This window comes from Panthera uncia, chromosome B4, assembly GCF_023721935.1.
Source record: "Panthera uncia isolate 11264 chromosome B4, Puncia_PCG_1.0, whole genome shotgun sequence".
Taxonomy (NCBI): domain Eukaryota; kingdom Metazoa; phylum Chordata; class Mammalia; order Carnivora; family Felidae; genus Panthera; species Panthera uncia.
The window spans coordinates 51,002,557-51,019,247 of record NC_064809.1 but is presented as its reverse complement, the minus strand read 5'-3'; the positions used below and the strand labels follow the sequence as shown (position 1 = coordinate 51,019,247).

General features: G+C 38.1%; 1 protein-coding gene and 1 non-coding gene across 11 annotated transcripts in view; both read right to left on the bottom strand.

Annotated features, from left to right (window-relative positions):
* Positions 1 to 1,126: 1,126 nt before the first annotated feature.
* LOC125920574 (U2 spliceosomal RNA) lies at positions 1,127 to 1,321 on the bottom strand. Its single transcript, XR_007457150.1, has one exon. It is a non-coding gene; the product is annotated as a U2 spliceosomal RNA (small nuclear RNA).
* Positions 1,322 to 4,514: 3,193 nt separating this feature from the next.
* PLEKHA5 (pleckstrin homology domain containing A5) overlaps positions 4,515 to 16,691 on the bottom strand; it is a 241,300-nt gene continuing 229,123 nt past the window's right edge. For 9 of the 10 annotated variants that reach the window (XM_049625171.1, XM_049625159.1, XM_049625162.1 and 6 more), the window contains 6 exons: positions 13,222 to 13,431; positions 12,169 to 12,309; positions 11,413 to 11,537; positions 9,204 to 9,349; positions 7,439 to 7,544; positions 4,515 to 5,380 (listed from right to left, as the gene is read on the bottom strand). In XM_049625171.1, coding sequence (XP_049481128.1) covers positions 7,450 to 7,544; positions 9,204 to 9,349; positions 11,413 to 11,537; positions 12,169 to 12,309; positions 13,222 to 13,431 — 717 coding nt within the window. In that variant the 3' untranslated portion in view covers positions 4,515 to 5,380; positions 7,439 to 7,449. Of the gene's footprint in view, positions 5,381 to 7,438; positions 7,545 to 9,203; positions 9,350 to 11,412; positions 11,538 to 12,168; positions 12,365 to 13,221; positions 13,432 to 16,691 lie in introns of those variants that run through there. The other variant, XM_049625163.1, reaches the window with a different exon arrangement.

Here is a 16,691-nt window from a genome sequence, read left to right as displayed (position 1 = left end):
ATATACTGCAAAGATTTATTTTCAACTTATGGATGAAGGATGTGATCCATTTTTCTGGAAGACTTCTGGGAGAACTTTCCAAATTACTTTAGCATAACAGAAAATTTGTTTCTGCATTAAGTCAGCTTATTCCTCATACATACATAGTTGTTCAAAATTGTTGAATAGTGAGTTTCTCTGCCATGTGCTAAATCTATATAAAGCCTTTATGTGGTTAAAGTGACCACATATGCATGAATGAATACACTTAACACATATTTTAATGGCCAGATCGTCTAGGAATGCATTCTTCGAAACATTTCGAAGGTATGTGGGCAAGGATGCTTTCAATGGACTTGGTACCCAGAACGTTCCCTTCCACATAAACTCCTGCCTCAAACATATCACCCCTCAGCCTCCTGAGATCAAGGCACTCCTTTCCAGAGCATTAGCTACTTTCTCCCTTACACATGAAAACCTTACTTCTCTGAATCTTATCTTTACCCTTCAGGGTGTAAATCCTCTAGCGTGGTGAAAAGTGAACGGCCACAATGGCTGAGTAACGAGATCTCACAGAAATGGATGGAATTAGAATTACATTTAACATATCGTAATTTGTTGTGATCAAGTATGTTCAGGAAAGTACAACGGAAATGTAAGTTCAAGGAGAAAAAGAAACAATGTAACATTTCCTACTTAAAAAAAAAAAAAAAAGCTTTTGGGGCTTCTGGCTGGCTCAGTGCGTATAGCATGCGACTCTTGATCTCAGGGTTGTGAGTTTGAGCCCTGTGTTGGGCACAGAGATTACTTAAAAAGAATCTTAAAAAAAAAAAAAAAATCTTGGGTGGCACCTGGGCGGCTCAGTCAGTTGAGGGTCTGACTTCAGCTCAGGTTATGATCTCATGGTTGGGGAGTTTAAGCCCCACGTAGGGCTCTGTGGTGACAGCTCAGAACCTGGAGCCTGCTTCAGATTCTGTGTCTCCCTCTCTCTCTGCCTTTCCCCTGCTCACTGTCTCTCAAAAATGAATAAACATTAAAATTTTTTTTTAAAAAACTTTAATACATTTTTAATTAGCTAATTTTTAATAAAAAATTCTATTTAATTGATTTAGTTAATTATTGAATGTTTTTTTTTTTAAGCTCCCCGGGGGAGTGCACCATTCCCAGAGGTACTGCGATACCAGGCCGATGCCCGGAGGGGACGGAGCAAGCTCCTATTCCATCCCCCTGCTCCAAAAATCCACTTAGTATCCTGTTCTTGGATAGATGACGTCTCAGATATCAAACTGATACGAACAGACAGATACTATGCTTGATATTAGCCAAAAGGCCAAGAAATGATTCTTTTTTTTTTTTTTTTTTAAGTAAGCTCTATGCCCAAGGTGGGACTCAAATTCACAACCCCGAGATCAAGAGTCACGCTCTACCGATTGAGCCCCAGGTGCCCCCTTGTTTGCATCTCTTAAAAATGGATAATGAGAGGGGTGCCTGAGTGGCTCAGTCAGTTAAGCACCCGACTTTGGCTCAGGTCATGATCTCGCAGTTCATGAGTTCGAGCCCCGTGTCGGGCTCTGTGCTGACAGCTCAGAGCCTGGAGCCTGTTTCTGATTCTGTGTCTCCCTCTTTCTCCGCCCCTCCCCTGCTCATGCTCTGTCTCTCAAAAATAAATAAACATTAAAAAATTTAAAAAAAGATGGATAATGAGGGGTGCCTAGGTGGCTCAGTCAGTTAAGCACCTGACTTCGGCTCAGGTCAGGATCTCGTGGTTCTTGAGTTTGAGCCCCAGGTAGGGCTCTGTGCTGACAGCTCAGAGCCTGGAGCTTGCTTCAGATTCTGTGTCATCCTCTCTGTCCCTCCCCCACTCATGCTCTGTCTCTCAAAAATGAATAATGTTAAAAAAAAAAAGAAAGAAAAAGATGATGAAGGATGCCTGGGTGGCTCAGTTGGTTGAGCATCTGGCTTCTAATTTTGGCTCAGGTCATGATCCCAGGGTTGTGGGATCAAGCCCCGTGTTGGGCTCTGTGCTGAGTGTGGAGCCTGCTTGAGATTCTCTCTCTCCCTCTACCCCTCTCCCCTGCTCACACTTATTCTCTAAAATAAAATTAAAAAACAAATAAATGAAACTATCAAAACAGTATTTAGATTCTGTTGGACACATTTAAAAAACTGATTTAATAATTTTATTTTACAAAGCCAAATTTACAGTTTGCTAAAAATCGCATCTTTTCAACTTCAACTTTTGAAAAAGTATAGATGTCAATTTTAAAATGTGCAAAGGGAAACATAATTTTTAAAAACACTCTTGTGGACGTGCAAATAAGTTTGCAGATTGCTTGTTTACGGTTATGTTTAATTTCTGACCACCATGGAAGTATGGCTATCAACTTTCTATAAATTGGGAGCAGGTGCATGTGGGGGACTTGGATGTGATGTTTAACCGACCCAATAAGGCACACACTAAGCTTTGGAGCTTGCTTCCATGCTGGAAGGGTGGTGCCCGTGACGAACCCCCGTTTGGAGTAAGGTTCTTTCCGGCTTGTCTGCCCTCCTTACTATGAGTCTCTGTACTCCCTGGGCTCTCTGCACACCTCTCCAGTAAGATGGAGTTGAGTAAGGTAAGCTTTAGGTGAGATAGAAAGTATTGATCTAGTCCATATTTTTGGAGAAGAGTCCCTTTTGCTATCTCCTGTTACAGGTACCCTTGCTGACCTACAGTTTTTAAGCACCCGATTTTCATCTGGCTTTCTGAAAGGTTGACAAAAGTTACAAGTACTCTGTACTGCTTTTTCTAAACTCCCTTGGCTTGCAGGTATTCCAGGATGGGACGTTCTTCCTTCTTGAAACAGCTCAGAAAATGTTGTGTTTAATAAAGCCAAGTGACACACGCCACATACACACATCAATCAAACCTAAAAAGCCTCACCAAAAAAACCCGAAGGGAAAACCCAAGAATAACAGTAACTCAACCCACTGACAAAAGATCTGGAACCATAACCATCTCATGCTTGGAAAGAAAGAATAATCTTTTGCCTATTTCCTTTGGAAGACTTTGGCTGGCATGATGTCTTTAGATAAAGGTGGTATGTGTAAACATGTTTACGTGGATACAGAGAGCTGAGCCCTCTCCTTCCATCTTAACCTCTCTTCTCATTCACCTCCTACGATACAGACTGTATCTATTTGCATTTCATTTTGTGTGTTTCTGTTTGGAGCAGATGAATTTTTGTACATCTGCATTTTGAATTAAGTTTAAATCCTCTTTACCATAGCATGGGAAAAAAAGAAAAAAAGAAAGACTGACCGGTGCCAATTTAGTTTCAGCCATTTCATATAGGAATCCAAAAGCATCAAATTTCCTTGTACTCTGGGAACAATATATAGCATGAACAAAAGGTTATAGAGGGAAGAAAATGTAATTGATTCTGAAGAGCGTGAACATCTGCAAAGAATGTATTGTAAGGGAAAATGATCTCTGAGGGTCCTACTCCTGATGATGAAACAGTTTCTAGTTCCCCATGTCAGAGGAATAACACTCCGCTCCACACAGGCCTCTCCAGGCCCAATGCACTGAGCAGAGAGTGTCAACGCTTGGAGCTAGTTTCCACACACAGAGACAAACAGAAAGAAGTGTGAAGACTTCAGGAAACAAAACCTGCCCGGCGGTGCTGAGCTAATAATGGCCTCAGAGGAAAAGTGAAGAAAGAAAAGTATATTCTGGTCCAAACTCTGTCATTACATATAATGTGACTGTGGCCAAGTCAATGTATCTCTCGGAGCCTCAAGGTCCTCAGACTCTCACATGGGAGAGCCAGACTGGATGGCAGAAGAGGCCTTTTTATGATGTGATCTACAATAATACGATTAACAGTCTATTATTTCATAGAGAAGTCCCTTGAGTCTCAGACTTTCCATTTTATTTATTTTTTATTTTTTTGAAAGATTTTATTTTTCTCAAGTAATCTCTACACCCAAAGTGGGGCTTGAACTCACAGCCCGGAAATTACGAGTTGCATGCTCCACTGACGGAACTAACCAGGTGCCCCACAGTCTTCCCATTTTATTTTTTTAGTTTTTTGAATGCTTATTTTTGAGAGAGAGAGACAGACCGACACATGGAGTGCGAGTGGGGGAGGGGCAGAGAGAGAGAGGGAGACCCAGAAGCAGGCTCCAGGCTCTGAGAAGGCAGCACAGAGCCCGATGTGGGGCTCGAACTCATGAACCATGAGATCATGACCTGAGCCTAAGTTGGATGCTTAACCGACTGAGCCACCCAGGCGTACCTATTTTATTTTATTTTTAATGTTTTATCCATTTTCTGAGAGAGAGAGAGAGAAAAGGGGAGGAGCAGAGAGAGAGAGGGAGACACAGAATCCGAAGCAGGCTCCACGGCTCGGAGCCTGACGTGGGGCTTGAACTCATGAACCATGAGATCATGACCTGAGCTGTAGTCAGATGCTTAACTGACTGAGCCACCCAGGCGCCCCTAGGCGTACCGGTTTTAGATGGGAGAGAGCAAAAAATTCTAACACGAGTGATTTAAGAACATCAACATTTATTTAACATGATAAAAAAGAAATGAGATATGAACATTTGCATTTAAACAATAGTAAGTAGCCTTTAATACTTACATGTGCTCATTGTATAATATATACACAATGAACATAATTACATTTGTACACAAACTAAGTACTGGATTGGAAAACCTGCTTATTGCTGTACACATCTATCCCAATGAAGTATAAGCCCAGTACTTCAAAATACCTACATTTTAAATTGTACCTTTAAGAAACAGGAAGCGGTAACATTTGTGTTTAAGCTGACAAGAGTGTGGCAGTAACTGCTGACGCTGCAATCTGAGAAATAATAGTAGCAGAAAACAGGACATTCTTCACTTAGCAGTAATAAAATGGCACATTTTAAATATATATATAAAATTTTTACAAATCAAGTGTGAAACAAAGCATTGCAGTAGCCAAAAATGGGAAGGAAAAAAAAAAAAAGGAAAACAAGCTTCATTCGAAATAATAACTAAATTTATGTACTGAAAAGCAAAAAGAAATATAAATCCACCTAAATTTTAGAAACATCAAAATCTGGAAATCAGCAACTGAGTGAGCTCTGGCTGTAGACCGCACATTAAAAAAGCACCTTTACTTATGTGCTCTGAAATCATAGCAGCAAGCTGGTGTCAGAACAACAACCTTAGTATTACGGAGTGTACATATGAGCCATTAAAGCTGTTTGGAATAAACATTTTCCAGAAGTGATAAAATGATGCTCTGTGGCCAAAAGCATCAGAACTATGAATTTCATAGATTTAAAGTATACTGTACAATATCTTCTCACATTGCTGAAGGTCCACGTCCTTAGCTTTCAATGGTTTTGACAGAAGTTAGGATAGCTGAAAAATAAAGACAGGGAAAATTACTTTGACACCTGCAAGTTAATGAGTGACCATTTCCTAAAGTAACTGAGGGCAATGTTCTACAACGGCAGAGCTGACAGGCATGGCCATGAAAATCCTAAAATATAATACAACAGAAGGACGTTTCTTGTCATTTCGTAGGTTTAATTTACCAAGCCAAGGATGCAATTAAATAACATTTCAGAATTTTAAAAAAGAGTACCCAAATTTATGGCTGAATCAAAAAGATCAACAAAATAAGCAAAGATTTGCATAACTTTGCTAAAATATCTAACAATATATTAAGCTGCCTGCACAGCAGTGTCATTTGTAAACCTTCCCAAAGTCCTGCCAAAACTACTAGGTCAGCAACATGACATACACTCAACGAGAAGACATAAAAAAATACAAGTCTGAGTGCTACTTGTCGTTCTGGCCATATGCCAGAAGACAAGGAAATACCCGGCAATAACTGGACCCCATTCCAGCCTATAATGCCACTGGCTCTTAGAGTGAAAGTAAAACAAAACAAAATCCAATAATAACAACTTAAGGAACCCGGAAATGTACTTGAGTTTTAACTGTACATATTCTTTATTGTCAGACAACATTCTTTCATATCATTGGTCTGTGTACAGAGAATTGTAACCTGTTTATTGAACCAAAGATAATGAGAGTGGACTTTAATTTACATTCCTCCACGAAGATGGACAGAGGCCATCTATCAGCTCTTCGCACAGGAGGAATCACACAAACATGCTGCTATTCCTATTCTGGTGGTATTCTTGTCACTAGTTGCAACTGTCACTTCAGAACCTATTAAGTTAAAAGTTTAAACACATGAATGACAGAGGCAAGACACAGGTAAGACTATAACAAACAGGTGGTTTGTCACTCCAGAAAGGATGTCAATCCTGCATAAATGCCAACTGACAACAAACAAAGGCCTCTTCTAGGCTCTAGGTAGACATAATCTCAAACAGAGGTTATAAATATGCCAAGACAGTTAGACACAAGTCCATCTGGATGAAAAAAAGGACACAGATTACAGTTGCTACAAAAGGTATGAATGGAAGTGGATTCTAGAAAATAAGCACTACTGGATGAACTTAGTGTTTGTACTGATTTGAGAATCTGTAAGTCAAAACATATGTTAACAGCAATGCTTATAATGTCTCTATGTGTTTCTGTTGCTTATAATTGTTTAACAGAAATGTGCTGGTAGTCCTAATGCACACATTACTAGATCTGATAGACACTGAAGAAAAAAATGCAGAAAAAGGCATAAATAGCTTCACATCTCAAAGCTTTTCTGAAAAGTAAAAAAAAAAAAAAAAAAAAAAAAAAAGTATGTATTTACAAGTACAAAAGGCAAGTAAAATTTAGCAACTGTTTATAAAAGTGTTAACAGTAAGACCTTAGGAAATTATTGTCAGTTCCCAAACTGTGGTCTATGGCACAATGTTCAGTCAGGTTCTGTCCTTCCCCCTGCATCCACCCACAGCTTTTTTAGTAGCTACCTCTCTTACTTAAACAAAATTAATTATTTAGAAATAGTTTCTGATAGATCTTAAAGACTGTAATATTCCTTGTAGTTGGCTGTACCACAAACACTTCTTTGTCCTTTTAAAATAATAAACTCCTGATGCGGTAGGTGGGTTGCACAAACTGTAAAAAAACATTACTTGATCAACATGTAATAGCTTCAACAGAATTCTCAGGTCCGACTACGGAAAGGAATGCTAAGTGGGGGCACAGCTGCAAAACCCCGTGCGGCCTGTCTTGGCACGGGCTATACCTTTCCCGTTTTGCTGTTTTTATGGACGATGAAATAAGAGACAGAGAAAATGTTGTCACACAGCAAATCACTGGAAGGGCTGATGCAGATCTGAGTTAGTGCCTGTGGCTCAAATACATGGCCTCCTTGCTCTGCCAATAATCTCTAGTGCACGGCCCAGAATTAATCTCAGTTTTTGTTCACTAAAGCAACAAATGAATACAACTCAAGTTAAAAACTCTGAAGTTAAAGCACAGATGCAAAGGGAACAGACGTACTTTTTCTGAGACTACACACACATGAAATGGGATCCTTCTGTGAGCTGCGGCTGGGCGGCTGGAACCGGCGATGCCGAGGACTCAGGAGATGGGGACAGACTTTTCACTAAAACAGACCAAGAGAATGCAAGAAGGTACACATGTTTAGGATACACTTGGAGAAGGAAATCCTGATGTTGTGATCCCATAAAATAGGAACATGTTTCAGGAATGAATTAATAGTTGTACTTGGTTTCTGTTGTCTTCTAAATTGGCAATTGATTATTTAGCATGAAATGTCTCTTGAAGACTATTAAAATTCTTCTTCCTTATATACCTTAAACATCGTATACAATGTTATGTGTCAATTATACCTCAACCAAATTGGAAAAAAAAATTATTGTCTTTTTTTTTTTGGCTTTGAGGTTAATTTTTAGGTGTCTGTCAGGGAAGCCCTCTTGTTGGGTCTGTTTATCTATCTATCTATCTATCTATCTATCTATCTATCTATCTACCTATCTACTATCTAGTAAGCTCTGTGCCCAACATGGGGCTTGAACTCATAATCCTGAGATCAAGAGTTGCATGCTCTACTGACTGAGCCAGCCAGGCACTGCTGGGTCTCACTTTAAGAGACTTTCTAGTTTCATGCAGCTAAATAGTATGAACAGTTTAAATGTTGTGATTTTAATGCACCCACACACTTTACGCAGACGTGCCAAAACAGTAACAGGAAGTGGTCAGTGACAAAAAACTGCCTTATAAGCGACAGAGGCAAAAGACAATGCTTAATGTTGGCTACAGGGAAACACGACTCATAATATAAATTTGCATGTTACATGCATGTAAGATACAGAAAATACTCTGCCAGAATCCAATGCTCCTCCTAAGAAGAACAGTACCAAATAATTGAATTTCATTGTATTTGCTTGTCTGCCAAATGATGGGGAGAAAGGTGAAGGGAGGCAGGATTAAGAATAGTTTTTTCCAGGGGTGCCTGGGTGGTTCAGTCAGTTATCCAATTCTTGATTTTGGCTCAGGTCATGATCTCACGGGTTCAGGAGTTTAAGCCCAGTGAGGGGCTCTGTGCTGACAGCCTGGAGTCTGCTTGGGATTCTCTGTCTCCCTCTCTCTCTGCCCCTCCCCCACTTTCTCTCTCTCTCAACATAAAGAAATAAACATTAAAAAATAAAGAATGGATTTTTTGCTTATGGACTATGAGAAGCAAGGCTGATAATATGCACCAGTGGTATGATCCCTCTCCCAACCCCTTGCCAAACATCATAAAGAAAAAAAGAGAAAAATCTGTGAAGATTCTAAAAAAAAAATAGAAATTTTTATTTTTTGACGTACTATGGATCACGATTTTCTCTCAAGGAAACGTCCAAGTGTGGATTCTAGCAGGGGCTAGAGTAAATAAGGTCATTCTACTAGTTTAGATATTAAATCTTACACAGTTCCCGAAGTGGTAGGTTTGTGACTACTCTGAGAGTCCAGCCTCAGAGAAGCAGGTACATTTTCCACGTACTGAAAGATCTTAGTAGAAAAAATTTGTGGTATATGTGTTAAGGTTGAGATGGGAGGGAGAGAGAGAAAGAGAGAGAGAGAGAAGCAACAGATTCCCAAGCCAGGACAGACCCTGTGGATCTAGCTGGGTAGGCACATGTCCCCTTTCCTTCCTTTCCAGTGACATCCTTCCTGAAGGTGCATGTGGGAAAGCAAAGGTATGCGTTGAGAAATTCAGAGGAAGCACCAGTGAGAAAAGTATGAAATGTGGAATATCTACCTGCCATCGTTTGATTTCCTCTAGAAGCCTCAGGAGTTTGTTCACAAGAAGCAATAGTTTCTTCCTGCTCATGAGTATCGTCCTTTATATTTTCTTCAGGGTGGCTTTCTGCTTTATGATTTGGGATCTGTGTCTCATCCTGAGGGCTAATGAAAACAGATATTTTAAAATTTGTTATTACAGAATGCAATATATTTTTTCCTTCTAACTTACTGTTATGTAAAATTTTAACCATACACAAAGGATGTCACCATCTCCATATTTAGTAACTGCTGACATTTTGCTTGTAATTAATCTCTTTTCTTTTCCCCCCTTACAGAAATTTTAATCATAAAAAAATCAGAGCAAATAATATATGAAACTTATACCCTCAGCTTCAATAATGATCCATGTTTTACCAATTTTGTTTCATATACACTGCCAGTTTCCTACTCCCCAAATTATTTTAAAATAGATTCCAGACAAGTCATTCAGTCTGTAAACACTTCAGTTTGTATTTATAATACCTAAATGTCATCAAATATCTAGTCAGTGCTCAAATTTCCTTGATAGCCTCATTATACCAATTTTAGAGTTATGTTTCAAGAAGATCCAAAGTCCACATTTGTATTTGCCTGACAAGTCTCTTAAACTTTAAAATACCCCACAACACACATCCTTTTTATTCTTTGCCACTTATCTGTGAAAGAACCTGCTTTCTCCATCCTACATAGTTTATCACATTCTGTATTTTGATTTTATTCCTCTTATTTTTTATTAAAAAAATTTTTTTTAAAGTTTATTTATTTATGAGAGATAGAGACAGCATGAGTGAGGGAGAGGCAAAGAAAGAGACAGAGACACAGAATCCAAAGCAGGTTCCAGGCTCCGAGCTGTCAGCACAGAGCTGACATGGGGCTTGAACCCACAAACCGTGAGATCATGATCTGAGCTGAAGTCAGACGCTTAACTGACTGAGCCACCCAGGCGCCCCTCCTCTTATTTTTTATAAACTGATAGCATTTTGAAGCTTGAGCAGATTTAGGATTTTTGGGGAAAGGGGCAAACAGTAGATCATTAGGTGGGGTTTGTGCCCTATTGCATTAACAGGTTCTATTCTTTATGTTGAAAATGATCAGTGAGTTCAAGGGTTATCAGCTTGATCCACTCACTATAAAGTTCCCTGTCAGATTTTCAGCTAACAGCTTTTCCAGCCATTAAGGAGTATTGCCTAAATCCCTTATTTCTTTAAGGCTAGCAAAGCAGTGACAGTTTAAGTCTCTCATTCCTTATTGAATAAAATTCTTCTAAAAAGAAAAATATTTCCTCAAAAACTTTTTGGTTGCAATTTGTTTGGGAAAGGCAAGAAAAATACTTGATTCTTTGCCTTTATGCACCAGACTTTGGAATAAGAAGTCAACTCCTTAGCATCGTCCAGAGTGGCCAACAAATGATTTTTTGTTGTTGTGTCATTATAAACTCATAGATTTTTAATTGAGGGTAAGATTGAGGGTATACACATAAGAAGGCTAGTTAAGAAATGCAGCTAAACAATAAATAGCAAATCACTATAATTTTTGGAACACATCAGATAACTTAGATATCTGATCAATGTCTATCATTGCCTATCATTATGCAGGCAATACTGAAGTGGCTCACTTTGATAGACCTTATACATCTCTTGGCATTTTTAAAAAGGTATTTATTGAATTCCTGGGTGAGAAGCATAGTGATAAGTGCTATACTTGTATTTTCTTATTTAATCATTGCAACACATTTGTGAGATAGATACTATTGTCATCCTCATTTTTACAAGCAAGGAACCTGCAGTTTAGGGAGGTTATGTAAATTGTTTAAGATCCTACAGCTCTTAAGTAGCTAAGCTGGGACAGGAATCCAAGACTTTTTGACCCTGAAGTTCACCATGCTTTTTTCTAATGTATGATTGTTTATTTTTGAGAGAGAGAGAGAAAGAGAAAGGAAGGGAGGGAGGGAGCGCAAGCAGGGGAGGGGCAGAGAGAGCTGGAGACACAGAATCCAAAGCAGGCTCCAGGCTCTGAGCTGTTAGCCTGACGCTGGGCTCGAACTCACGGACTGCGAGATCATGACCTGAGCCGAAGTAGGACGCCCAATTGACTGAGCCACCCAGTCACCTCTGAAGTTCACCATTCTTAAGTAGTTATAGTATTTGGGGAATGATTCCTTTGTTGTTTTCCCTATTACTTATTACCTGAATGAAACATCCTCAGACATTTTCTCTTTGTTTCTCTCTTTATCCATCACTTCCTCAGAATTCACTCCATTTGGTTCAGGTTTAAAAAGTGTTGTAGAAAAAATGTCCTCAGTGCTTTTCAACTATAGAATAAGAAGAAAAATGATTCAAAAATAAATGTGTATTAAAAAATTAGACCCTGTCAAATAGTTACTGAAATACACATTCAGATTCAAGTATATTAAAAATATTAACATTCTTTTTTTTTATATGTTTTATTTATTGATTTTGAGAAGAGAGAGAGAGCACCAGCAGAGGAGGGGTAGAGAGAGAAGGAGAGAGAGAATCACAAGCAGGCTCTGCCCTAAGAAGCGCAGAGGCTGACAGGTGTCTGAACTCAAGAACAAAGAGTCGGACACTTAACTGACTGAGCCACCTACGCACCTCTAAAAATATTAACATCCTTTACTACTGGAAGTAAAAAGTTATTTGCCTAAAGGGCTGATGCACGTTGCTAACAGCTAGGTGTTTCGGGACATAAGATTCTTTAACTGGGGTTAACAATAATTTATTCTAGCCTTACTTATGTTTTAACTTTTCAATTAACCCATTTTTTGATGTGCTGAATACATCACTCAAATTAACAAAACCTATTTCACTTAGACGTAGGGTCTCTGTGATGAAATGAAACATAACTATTTTCAACCTTACCACTTGATCTAATCTTCAAAAATCTACCCCTTTGGAATATCTGTTCAAAAGTAATCTCTTTACCTCTTTGCTGAAATCTGTATTTTGAGGTTCACTGTCTTTTAGTCGAACAATTTCTGCTGCAGGAGTTTCATGGTTTGGCTTCACATCATTTTCTCTAATGACAGTATCCAGTTCCTTAATGTTATCATCCCTTTTTCGAGTCTGTCCGAAAGACATATAGCATAGATTCATACTATGTACAGTTTTTAGATAGCATCTGTTATTTTGAAAAAAAAAAAAAAAAGGTTGATCTTCACGTACAAGGAGGTTCTCTTATGAAAACCAATAGGAAGAAAAAAAAATATATATCAGTATTCCATGCATTTTTTTTCTCTTTTAATCACCCATTTTGTAATTTGAAGAATGTGCAATTTCAGCGGTTAATCTGCTGAATCTTTAGTAGCAGTGCCTGGATGCTCCTGATTAGATGGAAAGGGGATTTCTAGGAAGACAGGGAAACCCTTTCAGCTGGTACATGTCTACTAACAGGGACAGGCCAGACAGAAGCTACTGAAAAGGTCTGCCTGTCTGCTATCTCTGTATTTATGAATCGGGGTAACAAACAAACAAACAATGAGAAATGGAATGGTGTCTCTTTGCAAGGCAGGAGTTGGGATGTAAGGAATAGTAGACTTACGCTTTTACTGAGAAGCTCTGTCCTGCTACAATTTAGGTCATGTTAAATTAGGACACAGAGTAATGCACATTTTATTGGAGGGGGAATTGGGGAATATCTTGTTAACTTGCGTGGCATTTTACATTCGCTGAAAGCACTTTTATCTTAGTATCTCTGAAGTAGACAGGGTAGGGCTGTGTCATCTGATTTATAGCAGAGAAGAGTAAGGCCACAACTGGTACAAGTATGTCCAACAAGTAAGATGGCTCTGGTTTTCTGAACCCAGGGCTATTTCCACTTTACTGAGCTGTCTTAGCTTATTATTATGGGCATTAGGTAAAATCAAATAACTATCCATATTGCAGACATCTGAAAACCCATCAATCATGTAACTCCAGATCCTGACTCAAGTGATACTACATTTACACACAAGAATGGTTAAAAGCAAATTGATGTACCTGGGTAATCCTGAATGGATTATCCCTTAAGCCTGAGGGACTTTGTAAGGGTGACTGGTCTAAAGAACCAATAACATTTAATCCTTTTTTCTTTTCCCTCAGGCATGCTTGTTGATGTCTCCTTATTCTTTCCATCTGCTCTTCCACAGTCATCCTAGGTCGAGTACTTTCAGCCAAACAGAGCTGTTCCACTGCACTTCTTGGTCTTTCCTTTAAATTAGAAATAGACATATGAATACATCAATACAGAATAACTTCTGAAAAGTATGTTGGGATAAAAAATGTTCTGAAAGGATTTCTTTTGTTCTCAAAATCAGAAGTGGAGCTTTGAGTGTCAATTTAGTTAACACCAGAAAGGCAAACTGTTTTTTCCTTCACTGGTGATTGGTGATGCACAGTCAACGAAACAGGAAATTGTATAAAACTCAAACTAGGAGAACACAGGGGGCACAGTTTGTAAATATAAGACTTTATTTTATTTATTTTAAAAATCTTATTTATGTTGAGAGAGCAGGAGCAGGGGAGAGGAAGAGAGGGAGAGAGAGAGAGAATCCCAAGCAGCTCTCCGCTGACAGGCTGACAGTGCGGAGCCCAATGTGGGGCTACATCTCAGGAACCATGAGATCATCACCTGAGCTGAAATCAAGAGTTAGAGGCTTAACTGACTAAGCCACAAAGGTGCCCCCCTCCTTTTTAATTTTTTTTCCTAAGGTTAATTTTCAGTAATCTCTATACCCAATGTGGGGCTCAAACTCATAATTCCAAGATCAAAAGTTGCATGCTCTACTGACTAGGCAGCCAGGTGCCCGAAGATATATTTTAATGAAAATTTAATTTGTTAAAAAAGTTTATTTATTTGTTTAGGGGGAGAGAGAGAGAGAGAGAGAACCAGCAGGGAAGATGCAGAGAGAGAGGGAGACAGAGAATCTGAAGCGGGCTCTGTGCTAACAGCATGAGCCCAATGTGGGGCGAACTCACAAACCACGAGATCATGACCTGAGCTGAAGTCAGACGTTTAACCAACTAAGCCACCCAGGTGCTCCAAAACATATGTTTTAAGTCAAACATTTACTGTGAAAAGACTTCACAGAGAAAACATCCTCAGTTCATGATCAATAAGGATTTAAAAATTAAACAACCAATTCTTAATCTCACTTTCTTATTAAAGACATAAAACAATATCGGTATAAAATGCCAAATAAGAACTTCAATATTAGTCACAAGCAAATTTTAGCTTACTTTATGTAATAGAAAATTTGAAGACTGAACATATTCTAGAATCTATGGCATAGAATCCATAGGTTACTTTGTGCCCTCTGGTCTGGGTTGGTGGGAACTGACTGAGATATTGGTGAAGTTGCTTTCTTTTGAAAAAACCAAGGGCAGAGATGAGCATTTCCGTGAGGAAGCAATATGTCAGGCAAACCCACTAAGATCCTTTTTTCTCTTGAGCAATCTGGAAAATGCCTGCAGGGCAGGAGTGATAGCTCTAGAGCCATTTTCTATTGTATAGAATAAATATCTTTAAGAGCTCAAGTAAAATCTAAAAGAGGAAAACTGAAAAGCCTTAATTTGCAGAAGTAACGATGATTTTCATTTATATGTAAAATAAAACACATTAGCTTTGGAAAGAAAAAACAAAACACCAACCAAACAAACAATAAAAAAATTAAAAAAAGTAAATTCTAAATATAGATTGGGACTTGGCTACTATAGTCATCCCTTTCCTTTTATTTTTATTTCAGATTTTATTAAAGTTTCTTATCTTATCCTTTTATTTTTAGTAACAATAAACATGCAGTCTTCCTGGCTTTTCTACGTTTATACAATAATGTCACACTGCAACTTTCTTCTCAAGTTGTCATATAGTAAAAATCTGTTTTTATTTATTTATTTGTAATTAAAAAAAATTTTTTTGAGAGAGTGAGAGAGAGCGAGAGAGAGCGAGAGAGCCAGAAAATGAGTGGGGGAGGGGCAGAGAGAGAGGGAGACAGAATCCGAAGCAGGCTCCAGGCTCTGAGCTGTCAGCATAGAGCCTGATGCGGGGCTCAAACTCATGAACTGTGAGATCATGATGGAGCCAGTGTCGGACGTTTAACAAACTGAACCACTCAGGAGCCCCTGTAAAAATCTGTTTTTAAAGGTCAGATATTGTTAATTTTTAGATCTTTTCTCTAATGATAACTGGAAAAGAATATGTCATTACAGTTTTAGTTATTAGTATTCTAAAAATTATTATGGGGTTGAAGAACATTTGTGAATTATTGTTACATATTTTCCATAGAAAAGAAACTCTTAAAAATAACTTATGTATATTCATTCCTCATATATTATGGAAATTTTGTGTTATATTCCAAGTATTTTATTCTGACACTGATATTGCTTATAAAGGTCTTTTTTGTACCAATATTACATAACTGTAGTCTTCTATACTCCCTTCCCCACTCCTGTATTTGGTGATATAGAAGTCTTTCTTCTACTATTTAAGATAGTTACATATTAAAAAAAAGAAAGAATATAAGTCCACTAATATCTTTCTTCTTTGTCTCAACATACACTGTTAACTTTTTTAAAAAGTATTTTCATTTATTTATTTATTTATGCATAATCTCCACACCCAACGTGGGGCTTGAACTCACAACCCCAAGATCAAGAGTCACACCCTGTACCCTCCACCAACTAAGCCAGCCAGGGGTCCCTTAACTTTTTTTTTTTTTAACGTAAGCTCTATGTCCAGCATGGGGCTTAAATTCACCACCCTGACATCAAGAGTTGCATGCTCTACTAATTGAACCAGTCAGGTGCCCCTCAACATACATTTTTAAAACCTTTTTCTGTTGATTTTTTTTTAGCATTACAATTTCCAAAGAAAATACCCTTTCCATCTGTAAACAAATGCCTCTAAACAAACAATAGTATTATAGAACCATGACCGCAAATATATAGCTATTCATTTATTTTGATTCTACAGTAATTATCTTTCTAGGTCTTTATAATTTTGTACTCATTAAAATATTATACTTCTTGTATATAAATTTGTCAGATGTTTTAGGCATATACTTCATACCTGTAGTTTAATATCTCTCAAGAATAACCATAAATCTTATCATTTGTAGTACTTTTCATTCTTTTCTTATAGTTTAAAATTATCAAATTACCCATACCAAATAAGTATAGAATTTATAAAGATGAAAAGTAAAAGTTCTTTTGCACCCCAAATTTTTGAGACTACTTGGTAAAAAGGAGTTAAGTATGCTGATAATCTTCTCAATATGACCAAGCTTAGACTGGTTTACAGCCAGTTTGAATTAAATGGATCTCAGATGAATATGTGAAATATAGAAGCTGTTTTCCCAATCCCAATTCACATTTCTCAGAGTAACCAGAGGATTGGCAAACTCCAAATCTACCATAGCTGAAAGGCCCTGTAAACTCGGGCTGGCTTGGAAATCCATTACCTTGGATGACCA